This window comes from Oryza sativa, chromosome 9, assembly GCF_034140825.1.
Source record: "Oryza sativa Japonica Group chromosome 9, ASM3414082v1".
NCBI lineage: Eukaryota > Viridiplantae > Streptophyta > Magnoliopsida > Poales > Poaceae > Oryza > Oryza sativa.
The window spans coordinates 4,881,058-4,897,009 of NC_089043.1; the positions used below are offsets into that span (position 1 = coordinate 4,881,058).

At 47.8% G+C, this 15,952-nt stretch overlaps 2 protein-coding genes across 2 annotated transcripts; both read left to right on the forward strand.

Annotated features, from left to right (window-relative positions):
* Positions 1–1,285: 1,285 nt before the first annotated feature.
* On the forward strand, positions 1,286–2,008 carry LOC4346387 (uncharacterized). The gene is made up of 2 exons (XM_015757082.3): positions 1,286–1,460; positions 1,544–2,008. The coding sequence occupies exons 1-2, from the start codon at positions 1,416–1,418 to the stop codon at positions 1,724–1,726; spliced, it is 228 nt and encodes a 75-aa protein (XP_015612568.1). The 5' UTR covers positions 1,286–1,415; the 3' UTR covers positions 1,727–2,008.
* A 10,877-nt stretch (positions 2,009–12,885) lies between these two features.
* LOC136351840 (uncharacterized) lies at positions 12,886–13,200 on the forward strand. Its single transcript, XM_066304263.1, has one exon. It carries the CDS (start codon positions 12,886–12,888, stop codon positions 13,198–13,200), a length of 315 nt encoding a protein of 104 aa, XP_066160360.1.
* Positions 13,201–15,952: the final 2,752 nt, after the last annotated feature.

Consider the following 15,952-nt stretch of genomic DNA (forward strand, 5'->3'; position numbering starts at 1 on the left):
GACGATGACAACGACAAGCCGTGCGGCGGCGGATCTGATGGCGCCATACTCTAGGAGCAGTGGATCCACCGCCCCTAGCCTCGGGAGCGGTGGATCAGGCGGCGCGAAACTCAGGAGTGGCGGATCTATCCCCGCTAGCCTCAATTGCTAGGGAAACGACGACAGCGGCGGCAAGCCGCACGAGAGCAGATCCATTGGCGTCGGACTCGGGAGTGGCCAATCTGCACCCACTGGCTTCGACACTGACAACAATAGTGGCGGCTAGGGCAGCATCGGACTAGAAGTTAGGATGAACTATATAGGTATATAAGATATTATAGAAAGTGATGAAGAGGCATATTGAAATATTATGTGCATTATGTAAGATGATGATTTAACATGCTTGCATTTGAAAAGTTATAAAATTTTATAAATTATAAAGGCAAAGATAATATAACATGCTTGCATGATGTTTAATGTAATAATTGTTAGCTGATGATGATGTGACATCTTTGCATGTTAATCTTTAGGATTTAGTGGGCTCTAACTTTATAATAAGAGAGGATTACTTCTTCCTACTTCTAAAGCTATACATATACTCCCGCCGTTCTAAAATATATGAAACTAAAATCGGATAGAACATTTTCTAGTACTACTAACCTGGATAGGCAGCCTATATTGTGCTGTCCAGATTCAGCTTACATGTCCAGATTCAGATTTGTAGTTCTAGAAAACGTCCCATCTCATAGTGAGTATATATATAAGGTGGAAGATGGATAAGGTGCCGTGAAAATCAGAGCTACGGATGAAAGAAGGTGATTACGATCGCAAAGTGAGAAACGTTTTAAATAGGTTAAATTTGATTATACTTCCTCCGTCTCAAAATATACCAAATTTTAGGTGGATGAGCCATATCCTAATGCTATTAATCTGAATGGGCTCCTTCCCGATTAATAGTTTTGTCTATATTCATAGTATTTAGAATGCTCCATCCAATTAAAAGTTGTTATATTTTAGGATGGATGTAGTATTAGATTTTGATTTTCTTTTATTTCACTCGTCTAAAAATACCGAGATGTGTAAAGTGTTATGTTTGCGTTGCGCCCATATCCATTTTGGAAGCTGCCATTCATTATTCATTTATGCTAAAATTAAGAATGGGAAAAAGAAAGTGATAGGGACGACAGGTGTTGAGCTTGTGTTTGCCACTTGCCATTTTGCCAGCCGACCAAGCGCCACCTCGCCCCCCCTTCTGGTTTCTTCGGCCCCCCCAACAAAAGCGCCCCCATCCCCCCTCTGCAAGCTCGAAAACACAGAGCACAACACTACAGGGACACCCAAAAACGGAAAAACCCAATCAGATCACTTCACCCACAGCACACGGCAAAATTTCTCCATCGATCGATCGATCCTTTGCAATTGCAAGAGCGGCAGGCATGTCGAGCACCAATACCACAAGCAACGACCCCAAGACGACCAAGGTACCTAAGTTCGTGACATGCATACTGTACTGTACTGATCTGAATATCTGATGCTTTGTGTATGTATACTATATAATATCAAGGATGAATTAGCTCCGCCGGCACCGACGGCAGCGGAGCATGGAGGCGGCAAGGACGCGGTGACGAAGACGGTGCAGACGGTGGAGGTGAAGGAGTCGGTGGGGCAGGAGCCGGTGCTCAAGCCCACCAAGGTGGTGCACCAGATCCCCGCCGACCAGGCCAAGGACGCGCCCAAGCAGGATTAATCCAGTCTGCATCTACTGCAACTCTACTAGTACTAGTACCTTTGCACCTTGCAGTTGCAGTCGGTCTTGCAGATATGTTCATGGACACGCCGAGTTTGGTTTAGTTAGTTTTCTGCGAATGCGTGATACCCACCCACCTCTTGTTCTTGAAAATGTTTTGTATTACATCTGCTTAGCACTTACGTGCCGCAGCTAAGTGTCTGTATTGTTTGTTACATATCGATTAACTAATGTGGCCCCCAATAATAATATAATAATATACTGTCAAAAAATAATATAATATAATATACAATTTGACCGAGTGCGCTATGTGTTATCAGTAGGAGTGAAAATGGTACGGATCTATTTTCGAAAACGGAAACGGAATATGTTGGTCGAAATTTTTCGGAAACGGAATAAAAAATGATAAGTGCAGTTTTCATCGGAGAAACTTTCCGGAAATGTTTTCAAAGTTTTTGAAAATTTTAATTCTTTCTTTAACCATACAAACATAAGAATATTTTTTTTCATGCATTAGGATTTATCAACAACATTACTCTCTTAAATATAGATAATTTATTTTTTTTTCTGTATTGGGATTTATCAACAGCATTACTCTCTTAAATATAGATAATTTATTCTATTAGATAATTTATTCTATAGATTGTGTTTTGTGATGTACTGTTGAGACTTAACAATTGTATTTATATAATTGTATTTATATGATTATATTTTATGATAAATTGTTGACTGTTGAGACTTGAGAATTGAATTTATCAGTTTGAAGGGTTCTTTTATTTCGATAAATTTTTGTTACCGTATTCGCGTCGGTTCGTTTTCGCTCCGTTTTCGGTTTTTGATAATATTTGATTCCGTTTTTATATCTGGGATTTCCGATTCTGATTTTGATTAAGAAAATATGAAAACGAAAATGATAAATGTGGATTCCGTACGGTTATCGGTATATACACGAACGGTTTTGCTAAAATACCGTCGCCACATTTTTTCTTAGTTACAGTCGATTTGTGGATCACTCGATCCCTCCAAGAATCGTGTTACGGCGATTTACGGGATATGAATTAATCAAACACGACGCTGGCAATATCAAATTAGGACAACGTGTGTGGCCGTCGGGGCGTAGATTATGCATTTTTTTCTAATGAGATAATTTTCTAACGGTAATTAAAACACCATATAACAGCTTTTGCACTTGAGGATATCTTGTTTTGGAGTCGGCCAAAACCTCGCTGATGAAATAGATTGGTCGCTGGACTTTTTGAACATGGCCATATTCTTCACGCTCAACAACCAGGACCGTGCTCACAACTTGAGATGTTGCCGACACGTATAGCAACAGCGGCTCTTGCGGATGTGGTGAAGCTAAGACCGGTGGAGTTGTGAGAAGTTTCTTGAAATCTTCAATGGCTTTTTGTGCTTCGGGTCCCCACTGGAAATTGTCGGTTTTCTTTAGCAACTTGAAAAAGGGCATCCCCGCTCGCCGAGTCGTGAGACAAACCGGCTGAGCGCCGCCATGCATCCAGTTAACTTTTGAACATCTTTCTGGGAGCTCGGCAGTTTCATGTTGAGGATGGCGTTGATTTTCTCCAGGTTGGCTTGTATGCCCCTATGGGATACCATAAAACCAAGCAACTTCCCTGACGGTACTCCGAAGATGCACTTTTAAGGGTTTAATTTCATTCTGAAGGCGCAGATGCTCGCAAAGGTCTCTTCTAGATCCGCAATCAAATCTTCCTTCTGCTTGGTCTTGACGACTACATCATCAACATAAGCTTCAACGTTGCGACCGATCTGAGTTGAAAAGCATCTCTGGATCATGCGTTGATAAGTTGCTCCTGTATTTTTTAGTCCAAAAGGCATGGTGATGTAGCAATAGGCCCCGAAGGGTGTGATGAACGAAGTCTTCAAGCAGTCGGACTCCTTTAGTCGGATCTGATGATATCCTGAGTAGCAATCCAAAAAACTGAGTAACGCGCAGCCGGCCGTTGAATCAACTACCTGGTCAATGCGAGGTAACCCGAAGGGATCTTTAGGACAAGATTTGTTTGAGGTCAGTGTAGTCAACACACATACGCCATTGTCCCGTCTTCTTCCGAACCAGGACTGGGTTTGCCAGCCAGTCGGGATGTAGAACTTCCTTGATGAAGCATGCTGCTAACAGCTTGGTCAATTCCTCCTTAATTGCATCCTTCCTATCCTGTGCGAAATGGCGGAGTCGTTGCTTGATAGGTTTAGCGTCTTCCTTAACATGTAAAGAGTGCTCAATCACCTCTCTAGGAATACCAGGCATATTAGATGGTTTCCACGCAAAGATATCTTTATTATTTTGAAGAAAGGTGATGAGCGCGCTTTCCTATTTACAATCTAACTCAGCGCCTATTACAGCAGTCTTAGTAGGATCAGAGGGATCTAGAGGAATTTTCTTGGTCTTGGCGTCGTCTTCTCCGCTCTTTGGAATCTTGGTTGCAGGCACTTCTCCTTTGGTTGCTGTGAACGCAGCCAGTCGGATTTCTTCTCGGGCAAGCGTGATCTCGCGGGTCTGGGCCATCTCGCAGCTTTCCTTGTCGCAAGTGACGGCTTGCTTGATGTCGCTCCGCAGGGATATGACTCCTCGGGGACCTGGTATCTTCATCATCATGTAGGTATAGTGTGGGACAACCATAAACTTGGCTAACGCCGGGCGTCCGAGTATAGCATGGTACGCTGTCTCGAAATCAGCAACTTCGAAACAAATGTTCTCTGTGCGAAAGTTCTCCCGAGTGTCGAAAGTAACCGGCAGAGTGATTTGGCCGAGTGGAGTAGAAGATAGCCGGGGGATGACTCCAAGAAAGGGCGCATTACTCGGCTTTAATTCTGTGCGAGGGATCTGCATGTCGTCCAGAGTCTTGGCAAAAAGGATATTGAGTGCGCTGCCACCGTCGATGAGGGATCGTCAAAGCTTGACGTTGCGAACCACTGGGTCTAGTACCAGGGGGTACCGCCCCGGGTGGACCACTCGGTCAGGATGATCCGAGCGGTCAAACTTGATAACTGTCTCTGACCACCGAAGATATTGGGGCGGATCGGGCTGAACAGCATTGATCTCCCGCTCGGTTAGCTTTTGCTTTCGCTTAGATTCATAAGCCAGGGGTCCGCCAACAATATGGTTGAGTTCCTTGCGAGGGTCTTGGAAACCAGTCAGGGCAACATCATCATCCTTCTTCTTTGTCGTGCTTTGATCTCCGTCAGTCGGCTTGCGTGCGTTCTTGGCGTATTGCTCTGCGAACTGTTTGTAGACGAAGCAATCTTTGGCCGCGTGATTTGAATTTGGATGATGTGGACACTGGGAGTTCATGATCTTGTCGAAAGTATTGACTCGCGAACGCTGTCGGGAGGACGGTGTAGTAGTCGCCACAAGTTCCTCGGGCTTACGCTTGCGATCCTTGTGATTGGTACTTCCACTCCCCACTGCAATCGGCGTATCTTTCTTCGGCTTCCAGGTGGTGCCCGACTGCTTGGATGCGGTGACGGCATCTTCAGCTTTTGCGTACTCATTGGCTTTTTCAAACATCTGCTTGACCGTCCTGGGAGGCTTGCGGCCAAACTTGCCGACTAAGAGATCATGGCGAATGCCCTTGGTGAAAGCGGCGATGATGACGTCGTCGGTGATGTCGGAGATCTTGTTGCGTTGCTCGGAAAAACGTCGGATGTAATCTCGAAGGGATTCTCCGGACTTCTAGACAACGTTGTAGAGATCAAATTGGGTGCCCGGGCGTTCAAAGGTGCCCTGAAAGTTGGCGATGAAGTGGTCGCGAAGCTCCGCCCAAGATCCGATTGTGCCACGGGGTAGCCCGTGAAGCCAGGATCGGGCAGAATCCGCTAGAGCCACGGGCAGATAGTTTGCCATGGCTTTGCTGTCCCCTCCTGCTGTGCGGATTGTGAGACTGTAGACGGTGAGCCAAGACTCAGGGTTTGTGGTGCTGTCATACTTCTCGATTCCAGTCGGCTTGAAGCCGGCCGGCCAATCCACTCGACGCATGTCGCTTGTGAAGGCAGCAACTCCATCCACGTTGTTGTCGTAACGATCTGGTGAATGGTGGGGGATGTAGCCTCTTGCCGCGCGGCGCTGGTTGATAGTTTCGCGAAGATCGATGGGATGCCTGTGACATGGGGAGCGGGGATGTTTAGCCCGACGCTCCTTGTGCTGGTCAGGAGGCGAGTGGACGGATCGTTCGCCGTGATCCCTGCTCCTGCGGCTGGATCCTGCACCGACGACGCTGAGGCTTGGTGGTGATAATCTTGAGATCGAAGAGGCGGAACTCGGCTGCCAGTCGGCGTACGGACGCTTGCAGAGTTGTCCGGGACCGAAGCGGCGATCATGGTCTTAGTCTGGTTCAAGATGTTGACGACGTGATTGGCCTGATTAAGTGTGTCTTCCTTGAGGAGGGTGTCGAGAAGGGTGATTGCTGCAACCGCGTTCTGCTGGGGGGTGCGAAAAACCGCCGTCCCCTCGACGTCTTGTTGCTCGATGAGCTCTCGTGCTCGTTGCCCGGCCTCCAAGGCGTGCTGTCGCCGGTCCTCAGCCTCCTTTGTAGCCCGTTCGCGCTCCTGTTGCTCACGCTGCAGTCGCTCTCGCTCTTGTGCTTGGCGTTCCTCCTCCAGTCGGCGACGTTCGGCTTCTTGTCGTACGCGCTGCTCTTCTGCTACTTGGGCTTGACGCTGTTCTTCCGTCTCGTTGTCGGCCATGAAAATGCCGAAGTAGAGAGGCGTGTAGTTATCTTCGTAGCCTTCATCGAAGTCGTCGAGGTTGCGGTAGTCGTAGCGGTAGCCGAAGTCGTCGTACTCTACGATCTCCGTCGGTCGAGAGTCGATGCCGGGGGAGCTGAGGTAGCCATCCAATTGTTCCGTCGAAACCGTGTAGAGAGGCTGGAGTATGACGCCGACTTCCCTGGAGCTAGACTGGATCGGGGCCGAGGCCGGATCCCGCCTAGGCCTACGGGGAGAGGACGCCCTTGTGGTGAAGACAGCAGCCAAGTCGTCGGGGAGTTTCATCAGGATTGAGGGATAAGCTCTATCGTCTTGATCAGGTCGTGTTGGAGTAGATTGGATCTCGTCCGAGTGGTTTGAAGCCGACTCGGTTGAGATGATCCTGGAGTAGATCTCGGCCGAGTTCGGGATACCGAACGGGGCGGAAACCTGGCCTCTTCCCGATTGGTTCGAATCCGAGTCGAGGAGAGAAATCTTGCCGAAGTCGTTAGTGATGAAGTCGAGGCTACCGAACCGGAACGCCTGCCCGGGAGGGAAGATGAAGTCGTCAATGCCAGAGACGAAACCCATCGCACTAGTCGGCGAAAAACTTGACGCTACCCCTACCTGGTGCGCCAACTGTTGAAACAAGATTTCGGCAATACTAAAAGGGGGTGGCTATCAAGCTGGAAAAGTGGATGGGTTGAGAGACAAGAAATTTTATACAGGTTCAGGCCTTCTTAACAAGAAGTAATACCCTACTCCTATCCGGGGATTGATCCGCGGAGTGTATTATTGATCGAATGATCTGGGAGCAAAAATCGTAACCCAAGAAGCACCCGGACCCCTCCTTATATAGGGGAGGAGTCCGTATTACAAAGTACAGCCCATATTCCCAACGGAATAGGTAGTTACAGGTAAGATACAATCGTAACCGACTAAGATCCCGGGTTTTTCCTTGATATACAAGTTTGGAATTTAACCCGAGTCCCTTTAAAGATATTCTATCTATACATGGCACCTCATACCCAGTCGGATATACATGCCGTGTAGGTATGGGGTATCCATAATCTCCACAACGTGTGTGGCCGTCGGGGCGTAGATTATGCAAATCCTTGCTGTGGCACATATCCATTCGTCCCAGAATAACATGGAGGATTTTGATATACAAAATATAAAGGATTTTGATAGATGTGATATATTCCTATTCAAATTCATAGTACTTGAATGTGTCATATGCATCTAAAATTATTTATATTTTAGGACAGATGGAGACCCAACTAATGTGTCTACTTGTAACTAAGATATACGGGATTTTGATAAATGTGATATATCTCAAAATTCTTTATATTTTAGGACAAAGGGAGTATAACTTTCAAAACCAGCTAATGTGGCTACTTGTAGCTAACAGTCAGGTTGATATGGGTACTTATGATAACAAGGTCTTTAAACAAATAAGCTTCACCTTTTGTGGGTTTGTAGGTCAATCAGGATAAAGCTCTTTTTAAACAAATAAATAAAAATAATCTGTAATACTTTTTAAACTGATGCATCTACTCCGGTCAAACCGATACATCTGCTTTGCTAAAATAAGCTTCACTCTATTTAGATCATTTATTTAGTTATATAATCAACAATAACTTCTGGGTGCTAAATAAATTAAACTAGTGGATACTACCTCCGTCATAATATAAGTGCGGTTGTAGGCTTGTATGTCGAACGTTTGACAGTCCGTCTTATTTGAAAATAATTATGATTAGTATTTTTATTGTTATTAAATGATAAAACGTGAATAGTATTTTATGTGTAACTAATTTTTTAAAGTTTTTTTATAAATTTTTCAAATAAGAAGAATGGTTAAATGTTGGACACGGAAACCCACCATTACACTTATATTGAGACAGGAGGTAGTACTAAATAAGTTGACGAGAAATTAAAAGTGGAGATTTATAAAGTGAAGATTTATGGTAATTGGACACAAACTGTTGAGATTGAATATGGAAGAAAAAAATCTAACGATTCATCTCACAGCTTAGTGCATGTTGAGCTTGTGGTTGCAATTTGCAACTACATAGAAAGAAAGAAAGAAAGAAAGAAAGAAAGAAAGAAAGAAATGATGAATTGAAATGATTAACGGAACTATTGCTACATGTGACAATCTGCTCATAGCCAAAGAACGCAATGAATGTTACTCGTTCTCATTGCCAGGTGAATCCAGTTGATTCTTTTTTTTAATAAGAAGTGAGAAGGGGAAAAATTAGTGTATAATAGTTACATGCTAATTATACATTGTAACATTCTAATTACTCCACTATAGTTAACAATCTACTTATCCAACTTAAGTTGTAATTAGAATGTAACTGTTGATGGAAATATAAAAATATGGTGTAGGATTACATAGCAAAATTTAAGCCAACTAGAGGGTGTGAATGGTTGGAGCATTGGAAAAAACAAAACTTCGAATTAAAAGTTACCCTCAAATTAATGGACATCGGTCTGACCGGAGTAGATGCATCAGTTTGATCGCTCAAAGACCTCCGGTCAAACCGGCGATGTAGCTCCAGTCTTGTCTTATCGCACGATCTCACCGCCGTCACTATCGCCGCTGTCGGTGCATTTGTAAATAGCAATTTGAGGAATATAATCCAACAAGCATATAAATAAGCATTAATCATCCAAACTAAGCACTAGTTTTAGCATTGCATATTTTCTTAATTCAAGTAAAAGAATTTAAATATCATGCATCATCTCCCTTAAAAGCAATATCTAAGCCACATGAAAATACTAGAATGCACACAATATAGCAACAAATAGATCTTAATTATATTGCTAGCATGCGCAAGAATATATAATAAGCATAAAACAAAGCCCTTTTTTCCTCGATTTTCTTTTATTTTCAGATTTCTTGATAAAACCAAGAGCACAAACTCTCTCTCGAATCATACCAAAAGGATGAATGATTCCCAATTCTCCACAAAAAGAAAAGCAAACGAGAAGCATCCAATGGTTTAGTAAAAATATTAGCAAGTTGTAACTTTGTATGCAAAAACTTTAATTCAACATCTCTCTTCTTAACATGATCCCTTAAAAAGTGAAAGCGAATATCAATGTGCTTTGTGTGTGAGTATTGTACATGATTTTTTTTAGCAATATTAATAGCACTTGTGTTATAGCAGAAGGGATGAACTTTCTCAAAAGGAAAACTATGATCTTTCAAGCCAAAGAAGCTGAGATCAACAACTAACAATAGCAACATATCCAGATTCAACTATTGATTGAGCAATACTAGATTGTTTCCTAGAAAATCATGCAATCAATGAAGTACCAATAAAATGACATGTTCCACTAGTACTTTTTTTTTATCAATTCTACAACTAGCAAAATAGCATCAGAATATCCACTCAAGCATATAGAAGATGAAGTAGAATATCAAATTCCAAATTCAAGAGTGTGATTTAAATACCTCATAATCCACTTGACCACTTGACGATGCACAACATGTGCAGAAGCTTGAAAGCGAGCACACAAACACACACCAAATCTTTATTGTTACTTGTAAGAGTGGCAAATAGTTAAATATCTCATTATGCGTTTGGAATAGGGATCAACTTTGGCGTTGTGATTCTGTTGGTTGTAACAATGGCGAATCCATTACAGAAATGATCCTATGTCGAAGCATACCACATACTCCTATGCCTTAATAGTACTTTTTATCAAGTAAATTTGTGGATGAAGACAACTGGGATATATTAAATCCTAACTGATGTCCTGTGTGTATGGAGGAAGCCCTATATAAATTTTCCCATGGCTGAGCATGGATGAAGAAAGAAGAGAGGAGGATGTGAAGAGAGAATGAAAATGATAAGGGTATTTGGAATTCCATTGGTTAGATCATGTTAGCATACAAGCAGAGGTGGAGTTAAAAAAAAATATTCACGCCTAGGCTCAACTAATGTATTTTGTCTAATCATCTTACTTTTATTTTTAATTGAATTTTAAGAAGATTTCAGTGGATTTTAGGAGCCACCTATGGCTCAAGCCCTAGTTGTCCAAGGCTCTGCCCCTGCATATAAGTAGAGTCTTAGGTTTGTAACTGAAGTTTTGGTCGAGATTCGTCACTGCATATAAGTAGGGTGTTAGGTTTATAACTGTGAATGGTCGAACACCTGGCAATTTTCGTTCTAGATTTGTCACTGCTCATAGTGACGTATTTCTTTTAAAAAAGTGACGCAAATTAACCTGGTTGCACTAAATTCAACTATTAACACTATGCAAGGTTATCATTAGGGGTGGATGTCGAGCTGGCTCGGCTCGGCTCAGTCTGGCTCGTTAGGATAACGAGCTAGCTCGGCTCGGCTCGTTATCCTAACGAGCTAGAAACCCAGCTCGGCTCGGCTCATTTGAAAGCTCGAGCCAGCTTGTTAGGCTCGTGAGCTTTGGGGGCAGCTGGCAACCACGGAGGCACGGAAGCAGCTCAACCTCGCCCGGCACCGTGACAGCTCGCCGGCAACCACGGGGGGGGGGGGAGGAGCTTGACGGAGGAAACGAGCTTGAGCTCGCGGCAACCACGGGGAGGAACTTGGCGGTGGAGGGGACGAGCTCGAGCTCGCCAGCGACCACAGGGAGGAACTTGGCGGTGGAGGGGACGAGCTAGAGCTTGCCGGCGACGTTAGGCACAGGGGGAGGGGCGGAGAGCAGCGGTGTCAGACGCGGCGCGTGGGACGAGCTCGAGCTCACCGACGGCATCGGGCGTAGCGCGTGAGACGGGATCGAGCTTACCGGCAGCGTTGGGCGCTGGAGGTGGGTGGCGACATCGGGCGCTGGGGGCCGGGAGAGGCGGAGAGTGGCGGGCCGGCAGCGTCGGGCGCTGGGGTTGGGTGGCGGCGTCGGTCGCTGGGGTGGAGGCGCAGAGCGGTGGCGTTGGGCGTGGGCCGCGTCACGTGGCGCTGGCGTGTGGGGGAGACGGGGAGCTCAGCCGTCACCACCAGGGAAGGGAGAATGGGGAAGGGAAGCTAGGGTTTTGTTTTTTTGGTCTATTGGGCCTTCTAAATAAATGGGCCTATGGGCTTTGTGGCCTAGCAGCCTGGCTCGTTAAGGCTCGCGAGCCAGCTCGAGCTGGCTCGTTATCTCTAACGAGCTAAACTTCCAGCTCGGCTTGTTAGGAAAATCAAACGAGCCGAGCGAGCTAACGAGCCACGAGCTTCCTGTTCACCTCTAGTTATCATGTACTATTCTCTAGTAGTAGATATGTTACCATTTGAGGCTGGCACCAGTCCCTCTTTATTTATTTGGAACTGGTTTTGGGCAGTTAGTGTGTCGGTGTTATGGGCCCAGGGTACGTACGGAGGGAAAAGGTCGCCTCAATCCCACGTGGTGTGCACCCGGGGCTGGCGTGCTGGCTATCTTCCACAAAAGGGGTCGGGCTGCCCTGACCCCCTCCACACACCACCACGCGTGTGTGGCAGCGCCCACCCACTACATTTATTGAGGAGGGTTAACGCAGCACGTCACATTAAATGCAGTGTGCAGGCGCACTAACCGGCCACTCTAAATCAGAATGATTGATGTGACGGCGGGCACTCAGATATACATTCTCCCCCGCGTCACCCTCCCTCACGGGCGATACGGGAGGCGGAAACCGCCAGCGTCGCCGCTCCACCCTTCCTCCCTCTGCCGCCTCGCCGCCGCCCGAGCGGCCGCGGCAAAGCCGCGCGGTCGCAAGGAGGGCGGCAGCGGGGCTTCGTCGCCTTCGTCTGCCTCTCCCGTCGGCGGTGGGGGGCCACGCGAGACAGAGAAGGCCGCCCAGATCCGGGCCGCCGTGGCCGGATCTGGCGGGGAGGCCGCCGGTGGAGGGTCGGCCTAAGGTGGCGGCGGCAGTTGGTGGCGGCGGCAGTTGGTGGCGGCTGGCGGCGGGGAAGGCGACGACGGTGGCGGGGGTGACGGCGGCGTCGGGGATGGTGAGGAGGCGCCGGCGGCGGGGATGGAGATGGCGGCGGGGATGGAGGTGGCGGCGAGGCTGACGATGACGGGTGGATCTGGCGGCGAGGCTGGCGACGGCGGCCGGATCCAGGCGTTGCAGGCCGATTTGGCCCCCCCGCATGGCGACGGTGTCGGGGCGGCTGTGTTGGAGGTTGCGGCGGTTTTGCGACGGCTGCTGCTAGCGTCAGTGGCTGGTGGCGGCGGTAGCAGCGACGGCAGCCGGCTTGCGGCGACCGTGCCTGAGGAGGCGGCGGCGACGTCGGCATTGAAGGCGGGGAAGGAGTCGGATGTGAGGTGACGGCGGCGACAGTGAGGTGGTGGTGACCGTGTCGGTGGTGGGAGGAGGCATGGCGGCCTCGGACGGCTTGCCGAGGGCGTGGCAGACGGCTACATCGAACCGACGTAGCATCTTTTGGAGGAGGGGTCGGAGACCGGCATGACGCATAGTGGCGCAGCCGATGGCAGCGGAGGCCGGCTCGGTGCGAGAGGCGCGGGCGGTGGAGATGGAGGCCGGCTTAGCACATGAGGCGCGGCCGATGGAGGGAGGCCGGATTGGCGCGAGAGGCACATCCGGTGGAGGAGGCCGGCTTGGCGCGAGAGGCGCAGCCGGCGGTCGAAGAGGCGACCTCGGTGCATGGTGGAGCTGCCGTTGGGTGTGGTGCGGTCTTCGGCGCACGAAGGTTGGCCGGCGGGGGGCGTCGGTGCAGGGGCCCCACATGTCGACAAAGTTTGAGTGGTGGTGGAGCATCGGTGCGTCAGCCGTGGATTCGTAGGTGGCGAGCGGCGGGTGAAAACCTAGCCCGGCCTTAGCCGAACCGACAACGATGGTTAATTCCCCCTCCTGAGGGCGTTGTCGTGCTGTCTTACCCCTCAAGGGCGGTTGCCGGGCGTAAGCCCAGTCTTGGCTCCTTTGAGCCCTGACGGACGGCGGCGGCGGTTTTCCGTCGCTTCTCTTCTTGAAGACGTTGTTTTGGCAACCCCTTGCTGTAGGGCGATCTCGTATGTGTTCCTTTGTTGGTCTAGCGGCGGCCGGTCACGCTTAGCGGCGGCCGGTCCGGTGCTAACCTTCTCCTGTCGTGTGTGTTGACGCTGCCGGTGTGTGGGTGGTGGTATATTTTTTCTTTTTCCTGGTTATGACCCTCCAGGGTTGTAATCTTGTAATTTTTTCGTGCTCTATCAATAGAACATCGCACCATCTTGTGCGAGTCGTTAAAAAATGTGATGGCGGGCAGGGCGCCCTGCGCGTGTGCCTACAGCTGCCAGGGAACATGGCCTGCGCCGCCTCGTCTAATCACCATTAATGAGGGGCTTTTTGCCTCTCGTCTGAACCCAGACCAAATCTCTTTATACGGTCCGTTCGAGAAATCACCGCCAAGCGGTGGGAACGGATGGGCGAAAGTCGTCATTAATTAATAAGGATTTCGCCCATGTCACTCGGCATGATGGGACGGGCCCATGCCGCGGTAAGGCGCACATGGCTCCGCACGTCAGACAATAGATAAGCATTAATTGCCTATAAAGAATGTTTTCCTTACCCTTGAAGCTAGGGCTTGGGCTCTTGTGGTAACCCCTTGAGATATAAAAGGAGGTCCATGCCCCAGTGAAAAAGGGGATGAATCCCAAAAAGCCGAAAGCACTTGTATTCTTCCACCGAGATCAATCACACACAGGAGTAGGGTGTTACGCTCCCATAGCGGCCCGAACCTATCTAAACTCTTTCCATCTCCAACCGCTTGTGAGGGGCCCGACCCCCTCTCATTCCCTCACCGATTCTCAATCCTTCACCGCGTCCCCGGTCCGAACCGAAGGGGGGTCTCATGGTGTTAACGACCAAATTTGGTAAGATGTAAACCATGTTTGACATTGGAATCGAAGCGGATTTGGCAAAGAATTAGATTCAAAGAACAGACTGTGCATCGGTTGCAGAGGCATCGGCTGGAGTATGCATCGGCTGAGTTGGAATCGGTCAGAGGATGGACAATGCAGCCGATAGAGCCGGTACAACCGATTCTTCTTTCTTATCTTTATTTCTTGTTGATTGTAGGATCAAATCAACTGGCACGCTCACGAACCTAAAGGCGAGATTTTGGACCTGCACAGGAGTTAAGCAGATCTTCCAGGCCAGTGTGTGTTTTTTTGTATCAACACATGGTCCCCCGCTTGAAGAGTTCACCCTCCCATGCAATGCGAATTACTCTCAAAACATAAATATAAGGTGTGGTTTGACTCATACAGTCTTCAACATCTAACTTTTGATTGTCACTTTCTGTCATGGTATATTATTATTCATAGCGAAACTAACGTCATATGTAAAAAAAAAAATCAAAATATGAATCCACCAATACCGTACCATATTTATATCAATAAGCCCATCATTATATATTATCAGACTAATGGTTAGTAAAAAGTTATAAAGTTCAAATCTTATACATGAGTACCTTATAGTTCGAGATGGAGGAAGTAACTATTTTAGGTCATTATAACACGAGATGTAATGAAGTCACTTGTTGACATTGATTCCTAGATAATCATCTATACTACTTTAAAAGAAAGGCCATGATGGTGACAGCAAATCTGCTATCACCATCCCATCAATAGCATGTGGGTCCTTACGTGTACTCCTTAGGGCATGTCCAGCGCAGGGAGCACCCCTAGTGATCCAGGACCCAGCTAGGGAGATGCCTCACACAGTGCAAGCCATACCTCCATCTTTTTTTTTTTTTTTTTGCATTTCAGCACCATTCAGTTAGTAACATTTTGCATTTAAGCCCTTAGATTATTTTTATTCTCCTAGCGCCTCCTCTCTCTCCAGTGGTCCCTTCCCCAGCGTCGCCTCTCTCCCCGCGCCTCCCCTCCCCGGTGGCACCGCCTCTCTCCCCGGCAGCGCCGCCTCTCCCCGGCCCGGCCCTCTCTCCCCAGCGCCGGATCAAGCGGCGGCGGTAGCGGATCGAGCGACAGCGACGCCTTATTCTTCTGCCCCGCCTACCTCCTCGCCATCTTCGCCCTTGACACTGGAGCTAGTTGGCCGCAACGTCCCGAGGCCACGGCATGGGGCGAGGCCTCTCCCAACGCGGCTCCTCACCCGTTCCTCGCCCCACTTTGATAAAACCACGCGCACCTCTACTAGGGGTCGCGCACCTGTGCTGGGGTGCGGTCCCGTCCGAGCTGACGGGAATATTCCCCTCGGGCAGGGTGAGACCACGCTCCACGCTGGAGCGTTGGCCATACACTTAAAGTTATCTATACCACTTTTAAAAAAAAGGTAATGGTGGTGGTAATAAATCTGCTACCACCACCTCATTAATGACACATGGGTCCTTATATATGCTTCTTAAAGTTAAATGGAGAAGAGAGTACTAGGAGTAGCTTATGTTTCGACCAGAGAGAGAAGTGGGTAGGTGAATCAGAATTTGAACCGTAGGATTTGATTTTAGGATAAATTTTAGGTTTTTTTTTCTTCTTATCTATTTTCTTGATCATTAAGATAAGTAAAACAAATTAATGCGATTATCATTAAAAATCAAA